This window comes from Haliotis asinina, chromosome 2 (assembly GCF_037392515.1).
Source record: "Haliotis asinina isolate JCU_RB_2024 chromosome 2, JCU_Hal_asi_v2, whole genome shotgun sequence".
Lineage (NCBI taxonomy): Eukaryota > Metazoa > Mollusca > Gastropoda > Lepetellida > Haliotidae > Haliotis > Haliotis asinina.
Genome location: NC_090281.1, coordinates 8,073,730 through 8,098,001, shown reverse-complemented (window position 1 = coordinate 8,098,001; position 24,272 = coordinate 8,073,730). Strand labels below are relative to the sequence as shown.

The 24,272-nt window shown below is 41.0% G+C and overlaps 1 protein-coding gene across 1 annotated transcript in view; it reads left to right on the top strand.

Annotated features, from left to right (window-relative positions):
• The window catches only part of LOC137274792 (protein unc-80 homolog), a 79,859-nt gene that overhangs the window by 36,226 nt on the left and 19,361 nt on the right, over positions 1-24,272 (top strand). The window contains exons 24-49 of the mRNA XM_067808126.1: positions 162-296; positions 3,713-3,847; positions 3,987-4,087; positions 6,158-6,244; positions 7,138-7,221; positions 7,650-7,718; positions 8,003-8,101; positions 8,501-8,597; positions 9,259-9,380; positions 10,195-10,272; positions 11,874-11,981; positions 12,189-12,233; positions 12,529-12,713; positions 13,279-13,477; positions 13,733-13,840; positions 13,972-14,082; positions 14,416-14,573; positions 15,013-15,123; positions 19,381-19,591; positions 19,933-20,012; positions 20,154-20,277; positions 20,880-20,919; positions 21,234-21,289; positions 22,577-22,762; positions 22,988-23,111; positions 23,423-23,632. Of these exons, the coding sequence (XP_067664227.1) occupies positions 162-296; positions 3,713-3,847; positions 3,987-4,087; positions 6,158-6,244; positions 7,138-7,221; positions 7,650-7,718; positions 8,003-8,101; positions 8,501-8,597; positions 9,259-9,380; positions 10,195-10,272; positions 11,874-11,981; positions 12,189-12,233; positions 12,529-12,713; positions 13,279-13,477; positions 13,733-13,840; positions 13,972-14,082; positions 14,416-14,573; positions 15,013-15,123; positions 19,381-19,591; positions 19,933-20,012; positions 20,154-20,277; positions 20,880-20,919; positions 21,234-21,289; positions 22,577-22,762; positions 22,988-23,111; positions 23,423-23,632 (3,063 nt within the window). The remainder of the gene's footprint in view (positions 1-161; positions 297-3,712; positions 3,848-3,986; positions 4,088-6,157; positions 6,245-7,137; positions 7,222-7,649; positions 7,719-8,002; positions 8,102-8,500; positions 8,598-9,258; positions 9,381-10,194; positions 10,273-11,873; positions 11,982-12,188; positions 12,234-12,528; positions 12,714-13,278; positions 13,478-13,732; positions 13,841-13,971; positions 14,083-14,415; positions 14,574-15,012; positions 15,124-19,380; positions 19,592-19,932; positions 20,013-20,153; positions 20,278-20,879; positions 20,920-21,233; positions 21,290-22,576; positions 22,763-22,987; positions 23,112-23,422; positions 23,633-24,272) is intronic.

Sequence of the window (24,272 nt, the reverse complement as noted above, 5' to 3'; positions counted from 1 at the left end):
CTCCCTTGAAGTCTGTAAGAAATTCTCATAAAATATTTTTGAAAGACTATCAAACATGTCAGTCCAAAACGACTAGAAAATTGGACTCTGTGGAACACTTGAAGGCTCGGCTGTGTTGATCACCTGTAGGCTTTTGTAAATGCACTGCTTTTTGCCACTAGCTACTCAGGAGGAAAACTTGGTAAACATGGCGGCCAGACGAGTATCCCTAGCGCCAGTCAATCGAGCTAATATCCAAAGTCGTAGCATGTCATGGAGAAATGGTAGCTTGCACTGGGGACGTCTTGGCTATGAAGGTACAACTCTACTCCTTGTTGTCAATCTAGAAATGGGAACTTTTATACATTCCTTTGAAGCTTTTGTCTCATTTATGAAAGATGACAGTTAAAGGTTATGATATACTTTTACTTCAAGTTTGAGTAGACTTTGACGGAAATATGTGGTGGTTGAAACGGAGTTTTACTAATTGTTCATATATTTTCATGAAAACTCACCTTTGATGGTTTTGTTATGTAAATTTAGGATCATTTAATTTCTTTGGCTAGATTCATTGAATTTAAATCAAGGACTGCGATAACAATACAGTTTAAAAAATCTTAGAATCAAAATTTGGATGAAAGGAATACTGTGTTAAAGTTATTGCATACTTGTTTTTATGAAAGTGTCAATACTGCTTGTAAGATTATTGTTTACATGATACAGTATATAAATCTTTAGTTGTTTGTAAATGTTTTTCTTGATGTCTATGCCAGGGGAATAACCACTGCTGGTTGACACTAATTGGAGATAACTGTGATTTTGAGTTGAAATGACCATTTGTGACTGTCATCTTTCACATTAATAAACTGGTTTGCTTACATTTGTGACTATAACTTTCTAATGAGAGGAGTGTCTTCCATTTTCTTGTAGTATTATTACATTACCATGTCTCTTGCATCATGGGGAGATGCTTGATTGTGTCTGCCTCGTCATCGTGCACCTCACTGACATGCTGCACGGTCTGCCTGCTGTATGCTGTCTTACTAACAACTGTCTATCATCCTTGTATCCTCATCATGACATCTGCGTCAACAGTCTGTTGTAAACATTATCTCATTTGTTCCTTCATATTGATATTGCTTTTGAAGTTCATAGTAACTTTTTCTGAAGAACTTTACCCTCAGTATCTTAAAAATTATGTGTTTACACTTTTGAATCCTGAAAAGTAATCTTACTTATTGCCTCAACATCTCAGCCTATGATTGTGTATGTGGAGATCACTCATCCTTGACTTGAAGAAATAGATGATTCCACAGTACTATGTGTGTTGGTTTGCAAATATGAGTCAGTTGACACCAGCCTATGATGACTGTAACAGGTGACCGATTGGATTACGTGGCCAGGTCATTTGCTGTGACACTAACAACTTGGATTGTTGCTGATAATGCTATTAGCTCCATTAATTGTACATAGACAGGTCTAATCTCTCATATGGCCATTGAATCAAGCAGATAACAAAGTCATATCTTAAATGTTTTATACTGTTAAGGTTCAGGGTCAGTGTTGGTCCTATCTTTAAAGAGTTTATTGTTTAGAGTTCCACACTAGATAGTGTTGGAAGCCTGTTGCTCTAGTTAAAAACCTGGAAACCAAATGATGCCAAGAACTTATTGCACTGGAACAAATTAATTGCTGAATTATATGACTTATGAATTCACTTAGCTATAGAATAGCTTGTTATTTCACTGGAAATACTGGATTTATGTTTTAAGGTAAAAGAGCTGTTCCATCACCAAATACATGACACATTTATAATTTACTAATTTTGAGTACATAACACAATTAAAGGTGTAATGGAACATGTTTTGAGGAAATGTCATCAGATACTGTCTAACAAAACTGATTACGATGGAAGCCCTCTTAACTAGCATTTGTTGGAAACTGGCAAAAAATGTCAGTATAAAAGGACATGCTGGTGTATCAATTAGCTTTCTCTTCCACAGTAGGGCCAGAAATGGGCAAATGTTTACTGAGGGCACTCAAAAAACCAATCATGTGTCAGTTTGTAAATTTTGTCAAATTTACTGTTTACATTCACACATTTTGTTTTTGAATTGATTTCACCAATTTGCCTAATCCTTATCAATACTCCTTTTACCAGACAACCTCAATGAGCATAATTCTGATGGTAATCCAGTGTGTTGTTACACATGTTGAGCCAATCAACAGGAGAGCCAAGATACCGTATGATGGTTTAGAGATCATTACACACAGTCACATATGGAGTAGACTGACACCAGATTAGAGGGCATGTAAATGATCATAAATGTACTAGCTTCTGCTGTGACCAAATTCTAGTGCCGATATTGAAAACATGCCGGATTGGAGAGCTGCTGGTTTCACTGTACATACTTGAAACAGTATAATGTTTATCTAGGTTCTGTGTTATGCCATCAGAGGTTATGTATATGCCATTGGTGGTGTTATGCAACCATTGGTATTATTCCATCACTGGTGATGTACCACTGGTGGTATTAGGGACATTACCCAGTCCATGTTATTGCACGGGTAGAGGCAGCTCATAAGAATGCTTAGTGTCTAAGTGGAGAATGATCAAAGTCGATCAAGGACAGTGTCGCACCATCCTGTTGATACTGAAGTAGCTGTAATCACTGTTGCCATGGCATTTTCACCAATATTAACTTGACTTTCCTTTCAGTCACAGCTCTTGCACCAACATGTAGTCAGCCATCTTTATCTTCATACTACACACTTTGTGCTCACTTCAGTTTTTCTAGCTTCCAAACACTCAGTACTTTTTCTGTCAGAATAACCTCTTGGCGCTGATGTAGTTAGCAGATACATTATGTTGTTTGAGGCCATTGTGTAAATTATTTCATTTTCATCAGATTTGTTCGAGATGTCTTTGTAAATTTCACTTTTGACTGTCATGAAAGTAAACTGTGGGTAAACTAGCTTGGGACAGATGTCAGTCTGATCACCTTTTATCAAACTGAACCTTTCATCTCCTCAAAGTCTATGTATGAAAACTGTCATAATTTGAATTATTCTGTTGCCATTTTACTATCTCAATTATTTCTAGATGTGTCAATGTGTGAAAAAATGACTTTTTATTAATAAGTTTTGAGGTTGATTCACTTAGTTGAAATAGCTAATTAAAGCGGTTTGTAAGGAGTGATAAAATAGGACCTAGGTTCCTTTACTAGTCATTGATGCAAACCTACCTTATGATGAAAATGTACTGATTTATGCAAAGAGGCCAACTCTGACATGAAGTATAATTATGACCTTCTAAACACATCAAATTAGTAACTGCAGTTAACACAGTTGTTGAAAAATGGATATATTTGTTTTTACAAAAGAAATTCTGTAAATACAAATGAATTAAAAATAGAATTTAAGTTATAGGTGTTATGTGCGAGAAGTCTTTTGTTTGTCACCCGATCTGCATCGGTTTCCATCAACCCCGTGCCTTAAAGGCTTTTGTCTTATGATTAGACCAAGCAAGGTCAGGTAACTCTGACCACACGGAGATAACACGTTTTCTCTTGTCTGGCTGATTTAAACCACATATCAATAGAAATTGAATTTTCTAAGGCCAATAATCCTGACAAATAGAAGACTTTCAAGATCCACTTCTTTAAACTTTGGATGAAAGCCACCATTCCAGATGAAGGGGAGATAACTGACTGTGCCTCTCATCCTCCACCAGGTGAGGAAGACCGCATGGAGCATCCTCATCACCTGCACATTGCACAGACTTTCTTCCCATCATGCATCTGTGCTGCAGTACTTCCTATTCTGCATCTGCTGGATGACCAGGATGTCAATGAAGATGGCATCTCAGGTACTCGGCCACATTGATCCGATGATTCATTAAACGTGAATGTAATATTGTTAATTATGATACCAAACCATTTTGGTGAATCTTTAGTCCTGATGACTGTAAACAGTTTGTGTGACCTGCAGGGTGTGGCATGTTTCAGTGACCGAGGTGGCCAGCAAGGTGATCTGGGATTGTATAGTGGAGGACCCTGTGTTGTTCCTACGCCACTTCTTGGAGAAACTCACTCACAAAGACAGACAGGTAGGCGCTCTGTACAAGAAATCAGATTGAAATCAAACATCTGAGAGTTCACATTTTTCCCTTCATGCCACTTCAGGGGGCCATTTCAATAGGCTATCATACGAGGGGATGTCAATAAGTTTTGAGCCTTGAGCATTTTTCATACCCAGGTGTCACAGCCTATGGTACGACATTGTAGCTGATGTGATATATAAGTTTTGGTATCCTACTCTCAAAAGTTATTGAACAGCTCACATTGACAGAAAGAGACCCCCCTCACGGCAGTGAAAATGAATAAAATTGAGTATAGAGCAGTAATTAAGGTTTTAGTTCTTGAAGGAAACTCGGCGAAGAACATTGAAGAAAGGCTTTCAGCAGTTTATGGGAAGTCTTCCCCTTCATCTGCTACCATCAAACGATGGGTCAATGAATTTAAGCATGGTAGAGGGAGTCTTGAAGATGACCCCCGTCCAGGTCACCCAACAACAAGCACTAGTCAGGAAAACATTGACAGAGTGCATAGACTTGTGCTGGAAAATCGTCGAATCACACTCCACGAGTTAGAGGAGACCACAGGCATTTCACACAGATCCATAGAGACAATTCTTCACGAGCATCTCGTCATGTCTAAGGTGTGCGGAAGATGGGTGCCAATAATGCTTACAGAAGAAACGAAGCAAACAAGGGTCACCATAAGCAACTCCATGCTAACCAGATACAACAAGAATCCAGAAGATTTTCACTTTAGGCTAGTAACCTGTGATGAAACCTGGATCCACTACTATGATCCCGAGAGCAAACAAGAATCCATGGAATGGAAACATGTCACTTCTCCCAGGACCAAAAAGTTCAAAGCCTCCAGATCAGTGCTGAAGGTAATGGCGACAGTCTTCTGGGATCAGACGTGGTATTCTTCTACATCAAGACAATGCTCTAGTACATACCTCTTGCATTGGAGCCGCTGCTGTCCAGGAATGCGGGTACGAAATCTTGCTGCATCCCCCCTACTCTCCAGACCTGGCACCAAGTGATTACCATCTGTTCCTAAATCTCCAGAAACACTTGCATGGTCGTAGATTTCAGGATGATAATGAGCTTATTGCTGCTACTGAGGCTTGGTTTGAGGACCAAAATGGCGCCTTCTACAGAGATGGCATTGGCACCTGGCAGAAAAGATGGAACAAGTGTCTTGACTCACAAGGAGACTATGTTGAAAAATAAATGTGGTTCATACCAATATTTTGTGTTTTTCTATGCAAGGCTCAAAACTTATTGACATCCCCTCGTAACGCTATGATTGTCATAAGACTATCTTAAACTATGGAAGTTACGGTCACCTATGGCTTTGTGAAATGGGACCCAGGACTTCACTGCTATCCAGTGCTTGTTGTAAAGGCAAGTGTTGTTGGCATCAGAAGGCCTTAGTGGCATCCATTGGATGTTACTTTAATGGAAGACCGTGCTTTAAACATTGCCTTGTGTCCTGATAACCAGCATATCCAACCTCAATTGTACTCACAATCACACCAACACGTCTGAGTATTATTAGGTTAGCTTCCTCTCATCAGCTGTTGCTGTGCACAGAACTTCAAGCATTCCTGGCATTAAACCACCCAGTCTCTAACTCATCTAGCAACCCATTCATCCAGTCACTCAGTCACTCAACAATCAAAACAGTTTGTCTTGAAAAGACTCTCACCTTTCCCTTCTTTATCTACCCTTCTGACGTCACTATTTGTGAATGTGTCTCATCACTTCCTGTGGTGCTGAATCAAATGAAAGTGGAGTTGTACCTTGCTGAAAGCAATTCCTGATCCCTTAAGGTATGAAAATCATGACATAGTCTAGAAATATGCAATTTCTGGGCATACTTAATCAGATAAGACTCCACTCAAAAGAACATATGTAAATGGCTCTTTTCTAAACCTCTTTTAAACATTCTAACCTTGTGAACATATCTGTGTGTTTAAAAAATAAATCGAGAGTTTTTTCTAGAAAAATCAGAGAGAGAATTGTGTATTTGAAAATAAGACTTAACTCCTCCAAAATCAGCGTGGTTGGCATCTCTAGAAATGGTCTCCACTGTTGCAGGAGGAGCTGATGTTCCTGCTGAGGAAGCTGGTGCTGTACATCCGCCAGCTACCAGCCCAGACTGCCCACTCTCTCTTCAACTACCTGGTATGTGTCTTATCTCAAGCAACATGACTTCATTTGTTCCATAGAATTATTTTGAAAGCAAAGAATATATGCAGGAAAATATGTCTGTTTAAATGACACATCTTTTCCTTCAGTTCAGCATGTTATAATATCTCCATATCTCTTTATTAACACCAGTTAGATGAATTTTGGAGTAAAAACAGTGTTCATAATTTTGGATGTTGGCAGTTATGTATGAGAACCAGTCCAAATCCTGTGAAAAGTGAAGGTTTTAGATGTCATTTGAAGTACATTATGTTATGTTAAGTTGACATGGTGGAAAGGGAGAGAACTGTGTGACTCTATATATATACTTCCCATCAAAAGTTCAGACTTAAAATATTCACTCTGTGTGTGTGTGTGTGTGTGTGTGTGTGTCTGTCTGTCTGTCTGTCTGTCTGTCTGTCTGTCTGTCTGCGTGTGCGTGTGTGTGTGGTGTTGAAGATTAATTTCTGCACTAACTTCTCCAACCACAAACTCCAGATGAAATGCTTGAGAATCATCAAATTGCTGAAAAGCATGTGCAAATATCGTGCATGTGAACAGTTGTGTTTTGATGTAAAGTTTTGTGAAGAATTAAACAATTTTCACCAATTTTATTATTTATTGAATTCATGACAATAATCTTATCAGTGATAAATTTTTTTACAATACATCAGTTCATGTGTAAACAGTACATTTAAATAAACTGTATGGAATGTTTAGCAAATTTAATCTAGAACAGTTGTCTGATGTAAGTGGCCATATTTACACTAGTCAGTCTGAACTTTTGATGGGGAATATATTTCAGGATTGTCCAGTGTAGTGATGTTTTGTGTTGTTGACATTTCAGACTGACTACATGACATTCTAGACGATCTCGTTCTGTTTTTCAGATCGGCTACGTGATGTTCTATGTGAGGTCTCCATGTGAGGGAGGCCAGGAGGCCATTGCTGGGGCTCTTAGCCTCCTGTGGATGGTAGGCTCTGCACTGATACAAGCCCACTGAAAGCTTTGAATAATGTTAATTTCTCCATATATGCTTGTTTAATCAGCACCTGTATGTAAAGTGAGTGAGTGAGTTTGGTTTTACGCCGCTTTTAGCAATATTCCAGCGATATCACGGCGGGGGACACCAGACAATGGGCCTCACACATTGTACCCATGTGGGGAATCGAACACGGATCTTCGGCGTGACGAGCGAACGCTTTAACCACTAGGCTACCCCACCGCCCCCTGTATGTAAACAGTTAGACATACCTGGTATGTGCTTTGGATGACCTTACATGTATCCAACTCGGGTGTTACAAGATGTCACCTTCATGTATTTCCTTGGGGGTGTTAAAGTGAATGTAACCATGGCAACCAAATTGGGACTAGGGTATAACAATGTATTTTCCCCTGCAGGTGACACCGTGTGTGGAGGGCATCTACTTCAAGGACCTGAAACAGACTCTGAAGAAGGAGCAGTGTGATGTGAGTCCTGCAGCAGCTGACACCAATACAATAGCAGGATGAATCAAGATTGTTTCAAGTTTATAGTCCTGCAATGAAATGTGGAAACCGATGTAATTTGTGGGATGGTTAGGGGTAACTTGGAAGTTTGGGTTAATGTTTTGCAACATAAACAGTGTGATGGTTAGTTTCTATATTCATATATTTGTAGGGTAGTAAAGCATTCACATGTAGTGTCTTGGTGCCATTTCATTAACACCGGGTACATGAGACTGTGACCTGATGACTGTTATATGTTCTTACAGCCATACCTGCTGGTGTCAGCATATGTTGCCAGTGCTAAAAAGATACTGGTCCACGGCCCAGACCTGTCCAGTATCCCCTCCCAGCTGCCAATACATGAGGTAAGTCCTGCTTATGTTTAGATGTGCTTGTGGTGAGATGTGCTTGTGATGAGAGATGTACTTGTGGAACAACATGGTTGTGATGAGATGTGATTGTGGTGAGATGTGGTTGTGGTGAGATGTGGTTGTGATAAGATGGGTTTGTGGTGAGGTGTGCTCGTGGTGATATGTGGTCGTGATGAGATGTGCTTGTGGTGAGATGTGGATGTGGTGAGAGGTGCTTGTAGTGAGATGTGCTTGGGGTGAGATGTGCTTGTGGTGAGATGTGGTTGTCTTGAGATGTGATGTTGCAAGAGGAATGTTGATTGCCTCATGTCACAATGATTATTTTGTATGTGTTATATTAATGGGTAGTGTTTGCTATCAACTCTGACTGACCAGTTGTCCCCATGTGTTTAGGACACTCAGTTCTCCCAGATCCTGTCTGAAGGTCTGGAGTTCTTCAACATCCCTGAGGACCAGGTGGACTCACACTTCCTGGTGGACACCAAGACCTGTATGTACTCCCAAACTGGCCAGCAAATAATAGTTCCATCATCGCTTATAGAACGTTTCCATATGTATTCACCAATCCTAATGTATCCACCAATACAAGATGTATGTGTCTGAAGAGGTCTGTTTTGTTTGGCCGCTACAGAATACAAAATAACGTGTTCATTATGGAAACTATGTATGCACATTAAACTTTAAGACCCTTGAATCAGATGTCAGAAATTTCTTGTTGTTTCCCCACAAAATCTGTATCTCAGACTTCCAACAACAATTCATGTATTTGTCAAACAAAGGTATGATACACATTATTAAATATGGTACGTAAGTCATTGTTAAGGTTGTTATATATTACACAATACAGTATATGCATATTTTAATAAATATGTTCCTTTTCAAAGGGAAATAAGAAAATAACCAAGTCATTGATTTGAAGACGACTTTAAAATAGTGTTAAAGTGCGGTAATGGTGGTCGGGTTTTGTGTGTTAGATGGTCGCTTGACACCATACCCTGATTATGTGATTCACTGACCATAACACCAATCACGGGATTGTCTCGTGAAGCTTCCATTATATACAGTCTCTGTCATATAGATGCAGTGTTCTGAGTATGACATTAAACAGCAAACAAACGCAAGTAATACAAATGCTACCCTTCATCATTCAGACCAGATCCAGAATCTCAACTCCTACGTTCGTGACTTCTACTTCTTCCGGCGGAACTTCTATCCTCAACTGAGTCTTGTCCGTATGAACCCAGATGACGCCTTCCTGGCTCTGCAGAAGAGGGTATGAGTAGTTGATATCTTTGTCAGTCACTTTGTTGACTTGATGAACTGCAATGTTGTGTGAATCCTTAAGTGGTCTTTTCCAGAATGTAGATATTAGCGTACACAGCACCAGACACTGGTAATGTTACAACCTTGGACACATACTCCTGACACTTAAGTTGTTCGCCGTTCACAGAGGATACATGGGTTGATGCACAGTTTGGACTCAGGGAACATAAACAATCATAGGGACTACAGCAACCCAGGGCCAGTGAACAGCATATTCATCTTACCGAACACTCCAGTGTTAATTTTAAACTGTTTGACACACAGTATCAGATCATATTAATATGCAAGATACAATACAAGATTTTCAAATGACATAGAATCCAGCAGATCCCAAGAAAAACAAATTCCATCAGTTTGCTTTTGCAAAACATTGTTAATTTCCATACATCATAACTGTGCTTGTCGTAAGAGGCGACTAATGGGATCAGGTGGTCAGACTCACTGACTTGGTTGACACGTCATCAGTTCCCAACTGTGCAGATTGATGCTTATGTTGTTGATCACAGGATTGTCTGGTCCAGACTCGCTTATTTCCAGACGGCTGCCATTTAGCTGGAATATTGCTGAGTGCGGCGTAAAACTAAACTCACTCACTCACCCATACATCATGCATGACTCAAACGTTTGAGATAAAGAATTACGAACAAGAACTGTTTACTTGTAACAGGGTACATTGAAAATAATAGACGAGTTCTCAGCAAATCAGAAAACAACATTTATGTGAGGTGAGATAATTAGTGATGTGCATTCCTCCCCACATGCAGGTTTTCACTCTGAAGTTTGTGGACATAGGGAAGGTGCTGTTCACCACAACAGTGCTTGGCAGCACCCCACAACACCAGGTAGGGACCATGGGAACACCATGGGAAGGGGGTGTGGAGTAGGTGCTGACTGAAATATATGTCTGCTGAACCAGTCTGATAAAAAATATTAGAATACAGGGAAGTTTTCATGTCATGCATGTAAATTCTTAAGGAGCATTTTGGTATTTCTCAATTTAAAACATAATAAATTTAGGCTTTTGCATGATGAACACTGTTTATTAGCATTAAAATCTGATGATTATGGAGCAGTACCAAGTTGGTTCAGTTGTCATGGAACCATATAGTATAACCAGAAATTATTAAGAATTTTAGGAATACGTTTAATTGGATTTTTTGTATAGAGAACCTTGACAGCTATTAAGTGCTTTGTTTTATCAAGACAGACAACTCTGCTAATCCCTTTTCACTAGTTTGTGAAGAGTTATGCCCCTTTGTTTACTTGCTAGCCGACGGCATTCTCAGTAATGATTTAGGAAAGGGGAAGTTGATTTTAGATTATTATTGCAAGGACATCAGATTAGCTAAAGTGATTTCAAGTAGAACAGGCATCCCTTTGTCGACTGTTTATCATGTTTTGAAAAATATTGCACGAGGATATGGCATTGAGTACCAGGGGGGTGCAGGTAGGCCCAGAATATAAACTGACTGTGACAGGAGGTGTCATGGTATTCTTGTTTCCTAGAAACAAACAAAGGAGTTTAGAAAACTGAAGGCTGAATGTGATCGATAGAGGAACTGTGGCTGTCTGTAAGGAGACATTTAGAACTGAGCTGCATGCAGTGGGGTTGACAGAAAAGTCGAGGCAGTTGGTACCAATCATGAAATGTGAACAAAAGGAGCAAAGGTTGAAGTTTTGCTGACACCATAGAAACTTTGACAGGGACAATGTGATTTACTCAAATGAAAGTTCAGTGTGGCTGTTTCCTAATACACTGAAAAGAACCAAGCAAAGTGAAAAAACATTGTATCAGTGCCCAAAATACTGTCCAAAATTTAATGTGTGGGGTGGCATATCTGTGTTAGGGACAACGCCACTAAGTGTGCTTGAAGGGAGTATGAACAATGAGTGATACACAGATATTCTTGAGGGACATTTACTTCCATGGAACTATGGTCGGACATTGGTCCATGTGCTATGGAAGTTTTAGATTTTCGAGCAGGACAACGACCCAATACATTGTTCAAAGCATCCACATGCCTGTTTTCGGACCCAAAATGAAAGAAGAGGTGGTCCTATATTGGGACAGCATGGAATACGACTTTCTAACTTCTTTGATCAGTAGTATGACTTGCCGCATTGAAGCCTGCATTGCTGCCCATGGTGACTTGACAAAATACTAACTGTTCACGTGTCTTTGAATCTGGAGTTCTGTTCTGTTAATATTCACATTTAAGACATGACTAATGAGTGAAAAACATTTCCAATTTATAGTCTTTAAATTCTCAATAATTTCAGATCATAGTGTAACATCATCCAGTGTGAGCCTAACGGCATCATGCCGTTAAAGCTGACAATCCATCATATGAAATAAATACGTTTCAAAGTTATTTTCAACAACTCAATCACTTACTATTTGTATTTGTTGGGTGTGACGAAGAAGATACTTTTCAATTCTCAGATCCAGAATCACGTCTCTTTCCTGCATGAGGAGTTCCTTAAACATCCAGCGTTTCCACGGAAAGCTCTGGAAGCAGAATTCGACATGTACCATGGACCTTGGGGAAAGGTACGTAGAGTGGAAACATCAGTATTCCGCTGTAATGACTTTCTGGGTTATCCAGATTTGACTTGATGATAAACTGATGTCATAAATTCAGGATTAATTATGATCCAGGTTTTGCAGTGGAAGACTGTTATTGACATTGAACGAACTGTTTTCTGCATATGGAAGTATATGTTACAATGTTATTACAGTGCTATGTTTTGTTAATAGGAACTGTATGGCATGGACACGCTACACAAGTACACATGGACTAAGGTGAGATATCTGACTTTCAATATGACAGACTTGAGGGCTTTAAGTCAAGGTCAATTGTGTTCATTTAGCTGATCTGGTTTGTATTAGTTAAAAATACAAGAGAAGTTGATTGTATTTCAAGGCTTGCTCTTGGATAAAAATCTATGAAGTAATGATCATTGTGAGTAAGTGTTGTGGAGTTATGCCGTTTTTAGTAAGATTCAGCACTGTAGTGATAGATGGAAATCAAGTTTCAATATGCTGTTAGATAATTCTGTATCAAAGTATGATTCTCAAGTGTTTTCTGTTTCTGCAGCTTATGACAAAAATGTTCGACTCCATGTCACCAACATTTGCCTGGTCCAATGATATGCTACTGTTCCTAAATGTCATCAATGGCACCATCGTGCTGCTGTTTGAAGACACGGCCATCCTACGCTACTGTCTGGCGTCGCTCATCAACACCTCCAGACACTTCAAACACATCTTCTCCACCAATGGGTGAGTTATACACCTTTGATAATACAACATTTACTATTGTGGTGATGCTGTGTCGCCTTATAATGTACAGTTTTAAAAGAGGCTAATGGTAATAGATAGAAAGTGAAAATGTTTGTTGGTGAATACAGCTCATTATATGACTTATACCCTGTGATGCCTCAGCCTCATGCAATATGTATGACTTCTGTGAAGATGGGGGTTAGGTTTGTTCTTCAGCAAACCTGTCGCAAGATGCAAGTAGCAGGATCAGCTGGTCAGGCTTGCTGACTTCAGTAACATATGTCATCATACTCCAGTTGTGTAGATCAATGCTTATGATGTAAGTCACAGGATTGTCTGGTCCAGATTCAATTATTTACAGACCAGTGCGATATTGTTGAAGCATTACTGAGTGTGGCATTGAACAACAAGTATATATTACATCGCCATCCTTATGCAATACATGTGATATACAATACATTTCACAGTACCAAGTGGGCACTATTTTTGCATTACTTTTGATGCATCGCCAGGTGACATAGGATCAGTGACACCAATCAGTGAGAGTCGTGTGTTATGTCCTCAGGTTCCTCTACATTATGCCGACTCTGCTGAGGGTGTACAGCAACAACCAGCCAAACCTGGTGCTGAAGAAGGCCATCCACTTTGTGTGCCGCCAGTTCTACATCCTCCACAGGAAGCCATTCATACTGCAGATGTTTGGCAGCGTGGCCCCCATACTTGATATGAGCTGTGCTGCAGGGGGCATAATTGACTGTAGTAAGGTCAGTACATGCAGGGGGCATCATATTGATTGTAGTGAGGTCAGTACATGCAGGGGGCATAATTGGTTGTAGTGAGGTCAGTACATGCAGGAGGCATCATTGACTGTAGTGAGGTCAGTACATGCAGGGGGCATCATTGATTGTAGTGAGGTCAGTACATGCAGGGGGCATCATTGATTGTAGTGAGGTCAGTACATGCAGGGGGCATCATTGACAGCAGTTAATGTCAGTACATGCTGTATGTGTCTGTTATAGGTCCAGCCCAGCTCCTTGTTCAAGTTGCTCCTGGCTCTGGAGAAAGACTGTCCTGACACACTTGGCACCCTTGACTTGGTCCGAGGAGAGAAGCCACTCAAAGCTCTGGTAGGAGACTAAAGTCACCCGACGTGTAATTTGTATGGTTGGGTAACAGTTAAGTAAGACAAATAAGAATGAATGTGTAAGTTTTTTTTATTGATTATCAGAGTTTCTTTCATTTTGTCATGTGTTTGTAGGACTTCTGTTACGAGAATGACTCGGACACTTTCAACATGCTGGACGTGATCAACATGTGCATCACTGTGATCGCCTACTCCCCAGACTCATTCCGCAGTGGCCAGATGCTGGTGAGATGTCACAGTTATTATGGAGTTTGGATTTGGATAGTACATGGACATAGATTGATAAATCAGCTGATGATAATTTGGAGATTTAACATTTGCTTTCAGCGTGATATGTTGGAATGTTGTGATAGAGATTTAATTGGTGTCCGGACAGGGATAGTGCAGATGTCCAAATAGGGATAGAGCAGAGGACTGTGGGTTAAGGCTTTTAATTTAAGTAGACTGATTTGGATGTTAAGTGACAGTTTGAATTTGCTTATTGAGCAAATTACTACAGTGTTATGTTAAATATGTGATGTTAACAGATAGTGAGAAGTTAATTGACATTTGTTTTAGACCGTGCTAGAGGTGTTGGTGCCACGCTACCTACAGCATCTGAAGCGAGAGACAACACAGAGAGACAACCCCAGTGCTGCCCGTGCTGAGATCTCTCTCATCTCCAGCATTTCATCCTCTCTTCGTTCTCTCATCAGCTGCTGTGAATACTTCACCAGGTACACAGCCATTGGTCTGGGCTTGTCCCTGTATAGAGAGGGGTGTTTGAAAACAGCAAATCTTCCTGGCTGCAATGAATGTTTACTGTTAACTTAGATTTGTCCAGGATTGTAAAGTGACAGCTCTTGGCAGGCACTGTAGGGAAAAAGCATTTTGCTTGAATTTCAGTCTTTGAAATGAAATCCACTCCTACAGAGTTGTAGAATTTGTGGAATATGAATTGGGAAGAAGCAAGTTTATTGCTGGATACTTGTAAAGAACTCGTAATTCATAGTGAGTACGTTTGGGCAAAATGGCTACAAAGTCAAATTAAGTTCTTGGTATTTAGACATTAGATCATTGAACACAACAATGTGTTGAAAGATGTTGGTGCGTAAACCATGAAACATTGGCTTGGGCTATTTGTCCACAGTGTTACTATCACCATGTTTTTGTCAGGAACATGAGTCTGCCCCAGCGCTATGTGGAGGCAGTCAACACGAGCAAACCTGTACAGAATCACAGCGTACACTCCCTCACGATGGATGACAGGGAGGACTCGCATGCCAGGTAGTGGGTTTATCAGTTGTCTCAGACAGTACTTTCCACCTCCGTTGTCTGATGAGTTTATGGGTTATACTTTGTTATCAGCTCTGTTCTATGCTTGTCTCCTTTTATCCGAACATAGTGGAACACTTGAATCCCTTGAAGTCCCCTTTCAAAAAAACCCAAAAATCTTAACTATTACAGAGTTCAATAGTTGTGGCTTTCTAAGGAGTGCAGAGGATCATAATAGAGGGCACATGTCTGGTAAAAGCACTGATAAAAGCACTAGTAATAGTGTGTTAACTGCTGCTGATGTTCATCATTTTAGTGACTTGCCTAGCAGCTCCCGGGGTCAGTCCTCTGCTACAATGGCAGGCTCCGTCTCCACCCAGAAGAAATTGTCACCAATTGAGCTGTCATCATCCCTAGCTCATCGTTTGTGGGGAAGAAGGAAGACAACAGCCCAAAAGACTTTGTCAAGCTCTTGTCATTGTTCATCATAGAGGTCAAAGTCATTCTGTTGGAGATCGTCCCTCCAGATGAAGCAGATGTTTTTGATGACCCCCTGATCCTCCTGACGAAGGTTTCAGTCTTCAGTCAGACATCTCAGCCTGTTACTAGTATGACAGCTACAGTTTCTATGCCTGCAGTAGAACTTAGATCAAGACCTACAGCCACCGCAGACTCAACGAACTTTAAGCAGTATCAACTCCCCTCTGTCACAGTCACAAGTGCAGGATGCATCACAGATTCATCAACTCTGATGTGAGCAGCCCTGTGTGACAGTGCTACAGCTACTTTGATGCACTCAGGCCAAGTTTAGTGTCTTTGAAAAGATCTTCATGATGACCAGCCCAAAGACTTGTGTGAAGGCCAATTTGAAGCTTGACGACAAGTAGTTGAATATGAAGATGTGCAGGAAAACCTGCAAAGAGATCTATGAGCAAGTACACTGTCCAAGGCTTCACTGCATGCCAGCAGAAGTTTGCAGTCTGCCACAAATGCAAGCTCGGCCTTGGCTACCATCCAGGAAGAATCGACAGTCACCAGACGTCAGCACCACAGGGTTTCTCCATACAGACGCCGCAGACATGATTAGTCATCACCGACAGACCTGGAGGATAAGGGATTATCATCGAGACGACTCATCACAAGACCAGCCTGTGCGAAGGCATTGAGACTCCTCGAGGGAAATTTATCAAGATCGTTCAGGGGGACACACGCCTGCGAGAATGGATTCTATCATCAGGCTTCACTCAGCAATTGCCCATGCACGAGGACCTGCACAAATGTTCACGTTTGTTAGGCGTCTCAACTATTAGAAGTCTGGAGGATGCCAGGAACGCAAGTTCCATGAATTGTTTTACATATGCTAGTTTAGTGAAGGCACATTCCACGGCTTTCCACAAAAGCAAGTGCAGTCATCGAGGGAGGTTCCATGAAATTATGTCTTCAGGAAAGTGTAGACTACACCTTAGCATTGCCTCCTTCGCCTAGTGCCTCAAAAGGAGTAGAGAGGGGGGTAGTTTCTTGAGATTGGATCAGTGTTGAGGGCCAGTTTTTCTCTTATGTTCATAGAGATGATAGAGGTACCAGAGAAGACTTGAGTTGCCTGTCCCCTTTGGTGATACTAACTATGCACTGAAGTGAATTAAATATATTAGGGCGTAGACTCTATCCTCATCGCATAAGAGCAAATTGAATTAAAAGCAACAAAAAGTGACATCATGTAGGAAGGTGATGTCATAAATCTAAGACTTTATCAATCACTAAAAGATCCGATAAATGGAGTTATTTACCAGAAGTGACATCCTATAACTGGTTGTGACGTCATCAATTGGAAGTGATGTCATAATACAAGATGGCGTCATCAACTGGAAGTAACAGGTGATGTAGTGGGGAATATTGTGATGAAATTGTAAACTTGCTCAAACAATGGGTGATGTTATATCAAGGGAGGTAACTTATTACACCACTAGGGGTAGGTATGATTTTGTGTTAATATTTTCAGTTCATTTTCTGTATGTGTATGTGGAACCAATAGATTAAGGCAACCATAATCCAGAGGTAAGTTTCGTAACAATTACTAATGATAATTGTAATTTTTCCTAATTCATCCACTCACCAAGCAAGCTCTTGGAAATCTGTCATTGTTCCAGTTAAGGTGTGGAGCGTATTAAAGCTTGTTTGAAGAAACAAGGTTATTCTCCCTGTGTGGCAAGTGTTGTCACATTCGCCTTACAAATGTCTACTGAATCACTACACTATGAGTGAAAGAGATTCAAATTATACGCAAATTAAGGGCTATACTGCAAGTAAAGCATCTTTTCCTCCTGTGGCTGACTACTTGTGTCATTTTCGACACAAGATATTTAAAAGACTCTACGTTATTGACTTACTTAGCAGCGCTTATTACAGTCATCAGTATGAAAACTGGCATAAAGTTGAGTACTAGTATTTCTTCAAGCTGGAAGATCAACCAAAGAATTTCAAGGGTCTTGCATGGGATCTCAACATAGTACTACAACATCTCACAAGTGATGCTTAAGACCTGCTAGATCGGCTATCCGTGGACCTGCTTTTGCAGGAAATGCTATTTTCGGTTGCTGTAGCAACAGCTGTCCGGATATAGAAAATACATGCACTGGACTCTGCAAGAACACGCAAGAAAACGGCCCATTTTGACAGTGTACACCTTGGACTCAGATGGGATTTTATTGCCAAGAATCAGTTGCCTGGACAGCCTGACAGACAATTTCACATCCCATTCTTGCTTTTCTCAAGGAATAATCTATCAGTGTGGCACCACAAGCCTCCAATCCAAATGAAGTACAAGCCCAAGTGTCCATGCTGACTCTACATGGAAACTGCTCGATAACAACAGTTGTGGAGGGCTGCTTTTGGAAATCTGATATGGTGTTTGCCAACCTGTACCCCAGAGATATCGCCACTGAAGATGTCGCTGGCATTCATCAGATTGGTCCACTAGTTATGGCACAACAACCAACGGTTCCTCAAAGATTCCTCACTGACAAAATCTCTGCCTTTTGTCACATGACTTGCCAATATCAAACACTCTGTGGAGTAAAATGGTTGAGAGCCCTTGCACATGTGTCAGAACAGACAAGCATGAGTGATTGTATCCCTGTACTTGCATGCTATACTTGTACCTGAAGAAGGGATTGCATCTTCGCTTGATGCATGCATCAAACAATGAAGTTGCTATAAAATAACTAGCATGACACTAGTATATCTAAAACCACACAAAGATGTCAGAAGACACTTTGAGTGATGATGTTGTCAAGTGTGGTTCCCCCCAAGATACAGGATAAAAGTTGAAAGTTTGCAAGTCTACAGTGGCATTTTCAAGTTACCAGGGGGAGGGGGGGGGATGTAAAACAAAAACCACCAGAGAATCCAGGATGTAACATGACCCACCACCGATTCCAAGCATAATAACCATGAGTAAGGATACGGAAAAATATGTAATTTTCTCATTAAAATTGATATTTCATACTGATCCTGACTCATGAGGTCAGCCCTCCCATCCTTCCCTCTCATGACACTCTCGATTTCCCTGCAAATCTGGGTGTTGGGCTGTTTGATTGGGAGAGAGTGACAATTATGGCTAATCATGTAACTGGTCTTCGTGCCAATGCACGGGCAAAAGGGAGGCTACTCATAGGTGAGTGTTGATATTACATCCTCTTCAATGAAGGGAACTTCAAGGGATTCAAGTCTTCCACTGTGATCAGATAGAAGGAGACAAGCATAATAAGTAGAGTCAGGATAAGTACAAAATATCAATTTTAATCAGAAAATTCTATTTTTAGAACATCACCTGCAGCTCACTTCATTGTTTGCAATGCTGTTATATGCTAGTTGGATAATTCGTGATCATTAATGAAGAACAAAGTGTGGGAGAGATTCCATTTGACAAAAAGGACAGATAATTTGCCTGCTAATATTTAGAACTGCTGGCTCAATATAGGAACAAATCAGGGTAGTGATTACTTTAAATGCTGCACATGAGAACAACCTTTCAGGAACATGTACTCACCAATTACCACAAGTGTACATTGTCTTAAGCCTATTTCTGGTGTCTTGTATCGTGATATTGCTGGAATATTGCAGTGTAAAACCAAGCTCACTAGCTCAATTACTAATTACACAGCTTTCAAAATTTATCTTCCTGCAGTCACCACAAGCTTTCAAATGGCAACTGCAATTCCAGACTAAACTTTGGGAAACATTTTGACATTTGTTGATTTTTGTCTGCAGCCGTTACATGGAGGAAGGTCGCAGAAAGGCCTTCACTCCTGACCCTGAAGACCTTGAACTTCGCACTGAGTTTCGAAAGCCGCGGGATTCCATTCTGTCCATCCTGGCTGAGTTCTACACGACAAGCGTAAGCCGACTGCGAGAACTGAGGAAGATCCTGGCTGACCCTCTCTTCAGGACTCCAGACCTGCTCGACCACAAAACCCACAATGTAAGCTCAGAAACTCGCATTTTTTCATTAATGCCACCTAATATATCCACAAGCACCCAAAGCACTAGCATTTGACATTGTGTCATGTAATAGCTAGAGAATACCCAGATATATTTGACAACGTGGAGAAAAAGGGGGCATGCTGACTTTTATTGGATATTGCTACAGTATGTTTTTAAAGTGCCTTGCAGATAAACTATTTTTCAGCACTAGCTGTCTTCAGCAAAACACTGCTTAGGATGGTGCTTGTCAATGGGTGCAGTTATCAGGGCTGGGATTAAATTACATTGATAATGGTATTTGTGTATTTCCGAAATGATATTACTGTGTTTTGTCCTCAGAGGTTGGCTGAGATTGCCCACACCCTGCTGAAGTTGGCCCCATACGACCCTCTCACCATGAGATGTACTGGCCTACAGAGGTGGGTACCCAATCAAACATTCCATCACACCATACTAAATTTAAGTGAGTAAGACATGAAAGAATAAATTAACCCAGTGAGGTGAATAAATGTCTGGCATGTTGCAGAATTATGATTTTAACTTCTTCTGTATACTGATAGGTACATGGCCGAGATCCTGCCCTCTACAGATTGGTCTCAGGAGCTGATCCGACCCGCTCTCAACCTCATCCTCCGCAGACTGGACAGGCTGTTCACCAAACTCTCAAAGAAGCCAGCACTCAGGGTAGGAGAATGGTCACTATCAACCTCTACTGGCAAACAAAGATAAGTTGGCCTGGCAGAAAGAACAGATTTATGAGAAATAGGCAGTGTATGGCAGTGAGCAAACCCATTTAGTTCGAGAGAGGGAGAGCAGATGTAAGCAAGTGCTGAAGCTGAGCATGATGATGAAATTGATTTTGCTTGTAGCTGCACTTTCCTTGCTCATAAAACTCTCACATTGTAGCACCTATTGATCATGGACAAACCGGGTCGCATCGCCCACAATTGTAAGCACCAGTGGGCAGTGCTTAAACATGCTAATACAGTCAGTTGCCAGGTTGGTGGTCAACTTATCCCTGTTAGTCAGTAGGATATAATTGATGTCCAAAGTTGCAAGGCATCAGTGTGTTAATGTAAACATACCATTCAAATTATTTTTAAAACGTATGCATCACTAGTAATTTAACCGGCATTATTACCATTATAACATGACATGTGTAACATATGTTACATTAGACCACTTTCTAAATGCAATTGTGTATTTGTATTCACAATAAATTATCAGATTTTTAGGGTTTGTGTCATAGTGAAGAAGATTAATGTATGTTGGAATCCTGTTTCCAGAGACAAACTGACTGGGAAGCTGCTGCCAATATACTGAAAGGTGAGGCTCTGCAGAGTGTCAGTGATACCCTGAGTGGAAACATCCCTTAATAAATCAGTATTTATTCATTCTGATAACTGTTCATCTGACCTTACCTTCAAAATGAAGATGTGGAAAAGTGAATCCTTACCACTTGTTTTTGTACCAGTGGATGAATGTGAGCTTCAGTACGTCTTATGAGTATCTGGTTTGTTTGGATGAAATAATGTCACTCACAACTTGATGTTTTTGGTAATATTTTGTTGATACACTATTATAACTGTGTGTCTGTGAAGCCTTGCAGCATTCCAGCTGACTTGTCTGTCTGTTTGCAGGGGTGTACCTGACATTGAGGAAGTTCCTGTATATAGCCCACCTGCCACACCTCAAGGTGAGTCAAATATGGCCACTGGTCACCACTGTTACCTTACAGATGTTATGCACCCTCCAGGTGCGACGTGTGTACAAAAGTCAATGATGGCCATTGGCCACCACCAACACAAATACCTGTTACCTGACTGCTGACCTTTGTGGTACAGTCCAGGTCTGATGGATGTACAAAAGTAAATGATGATCATTGTTAACCACAAACAGAAATACCTGTTACCTGACAGCTGACCCGTGTTGAACAGTCCAGGTGTGAATGGTGTACAGACGTTAACGATGGCCATTGGTGACCACTAACAGAAATACCTGTTGTCTGTCAGCTGACCTGTGTTGAACAGTCCAGGTGTGAATGGTGTACAGACGTTAACGATGGCCATTGGTGACCACTAACAGAAATACCTGTTACCTGACAGCTGACCCGTGTTGAACAGTCCAGGTGTGAATGGTGTACAGACGTTAACGATGGCCATTGGTCACCACTAACAGAAATACCTGTTGTCTGTCAGCTGATCTGTGTTGTACAGTCCAGGTGTGGAAGGTGTACGAAAGTTAACGATGGCCATTGGTGACCACTAACAGAAATACCTGTTACTTGATAGCTGATCTGTGTTGTACAGTCCAGGTGTGACAGGTGTACAAAAGTGATCTTGGTATGTAACTCAAGCGTCACTTCAACCAACATGAACGGCATTGAATGGTACATGATGTCCACTGGAATAAATTATGATAATGTTTTGCAATTCAGATGTGAGGGTAACCATCACATTCATGATTAAAATCTGATAAAATGTAACAAATGGCCTTGACACACATTCTGGCAAACTCAGTTTGAAAATAGTTTTGAACCTTAAGTCCCACACAGGTTAACCATTTCTTGAAGTTGTCAGTGTAGGTTAATGCATGAAGCCAGTCAGACAAAGTTTCGTGGTTCCCTCATCGGCAACCTTCATGTCCTGCTTGAGTATAGAAGTTGTGAGATTTCGTTCCCTTCATGGATACAACAATATGAAGGTAGATGAGGACAAACTTTATGAATGAAAACTTCCTTATTCGGATGATGCAATGTTGTCAAGCAAGAATCTGTAATGAATGCCTCATCATCTGAATAAAGAGGATGCTCATCCATAAAGTTTGTCCTTATCTGATTCACCGACTTTTGAACATGGCACTCAAAGAACAATATGAAGCCCCTTTGTGGTATTGGTCGAAAATTGCTAAAGGAGGCATAAAACCAGACTTATTCATATTATTGTATGAACTGACAATAATTTAGACCCCTTGTTCCCTGTAGACACTGGTGAGCGTCCTGATCAGCATCCTCCTGTCAGGGTCCAGCACTTTTTCCAGCATGTCTGACAACTTCCCCAGCCAGCATGGCAGCCACCGCAGTGAGCACAGCACCAGCCACATCGAGATTCCTGCGCTGTTCTGCTCCAGTGTCGTCAAGCTGGTTGCTATGCAGATGCAAGCTCTTGGTGTAAGTATCACTGAGGAAAGGCACTGTGATGAATACGAAAGAATACATTAGCACTTGTTGCTGTCTTGCCTAGTGCTTGGCATTAAATGGGACTTGGTGTATTGTGTCTTGACTGAGACGGGTGAGAACCATGAAATGCTACAGGTCCTGACTAGTACAAGCAGCCAGCAGTAGCCAGAATTTCTGTTCATTATGTCAAAGCTCTGCATTTTTGTACTTTTACAGGAACAGTGGACTCTGGAGCAGATCTGCGGTGGACCATCATCCTTCCAGACAACGGACAAGACACTCAACATGCTAGTCAACTTCATATTGCCACTTTGTATCCGAGTAGGGTGTGGTCGGAGAGGTAGGTCAGGCTGGTGATAATGGCACCCTGAGGAGCGAAATGGTCATTTAGGCCCCAGCAAAGTAATTTTGTGTGTTCATCCCAATCTGTTCTCTTCACCATATTTAAGAGATGTATTTGAAGTTGATTCTAATCAGAAGGTTTTGATTATTATTCTTAATAAAGGATGTTTATATAGTGCACGTATTGATGCAGCTAGTGAATGCTCAAGATGCTGGAATATTCCCGTGAACAAAAGATGTCTATTAATAACATTTCTAAAGATGTTCATCAGTATGTGTAGCACTTATGACACACATGTTTGACTCCAGACATTCCCAAGTTGGAGGAGAGGGATGTGGTGTTTATTCTAACTCTCATCACCAATCTGTTGAGTCCATCATCCAAGACTCCAGCCACACAGAACAATACGAAGAACACATTGACCATAAATGAGTATGGCAGGTGCAGCAGCCTCTCCAACACAGACAAGAACACTGCCAAGCTGGTCAGTGATCACCAGCAACAGGTGGCTTACGTAGGTGAGTAACAACAGGTAGCTTACGTAGGTGAGTTACAAGTGGCCTATGTAGGTGAGTAATGACAGGTGGCCTATGTAGGTGAGTAATGACAGGTGGCCTATGTAGGTGAGTAATGACAGGTGGCCTATGTAGGTGAGTAACGACAGGTGGCCTATGTAGGTGAGTAACGACAGGTGGCTTATGTAGGTGAGTAACGACAGGTGGCCTATGTAGGTGAGTAACGACAGGTGGCCTATGTAGGTGAGTAACGACAGGTGGCTTATGTAGGTGAGTAACGACAGGTGGCTTATGTAGGTGAGTAACGACAGGTGGCCTATGTAGGTGAGTAACGACAGGTGGCCTATGTAGGTGAGTAACGACAGGTGGCTTATGTAGGTGAGTAACGACAGGTGGCCTATGTAGGTGAGTAACGACAGGTGGCTTATGTAGGCGAGTAACGACAGGTGGCCTATGTAGGTGAGTAGCGACAGGTGGCGTATGTAGGTGAGTAACAACAGGTGGCTTATGTAGGTGAGTAACAAGAAGTGGCCTATGTAGGTGAGTAACAACAGGTGTCGTGTGAAAGTGAGTAATACAGCAGCTGCCCTATGAAAGTGAGAAACACAAAAGGTGACTTGTGATTTTGAGTAATGAAGGAGAT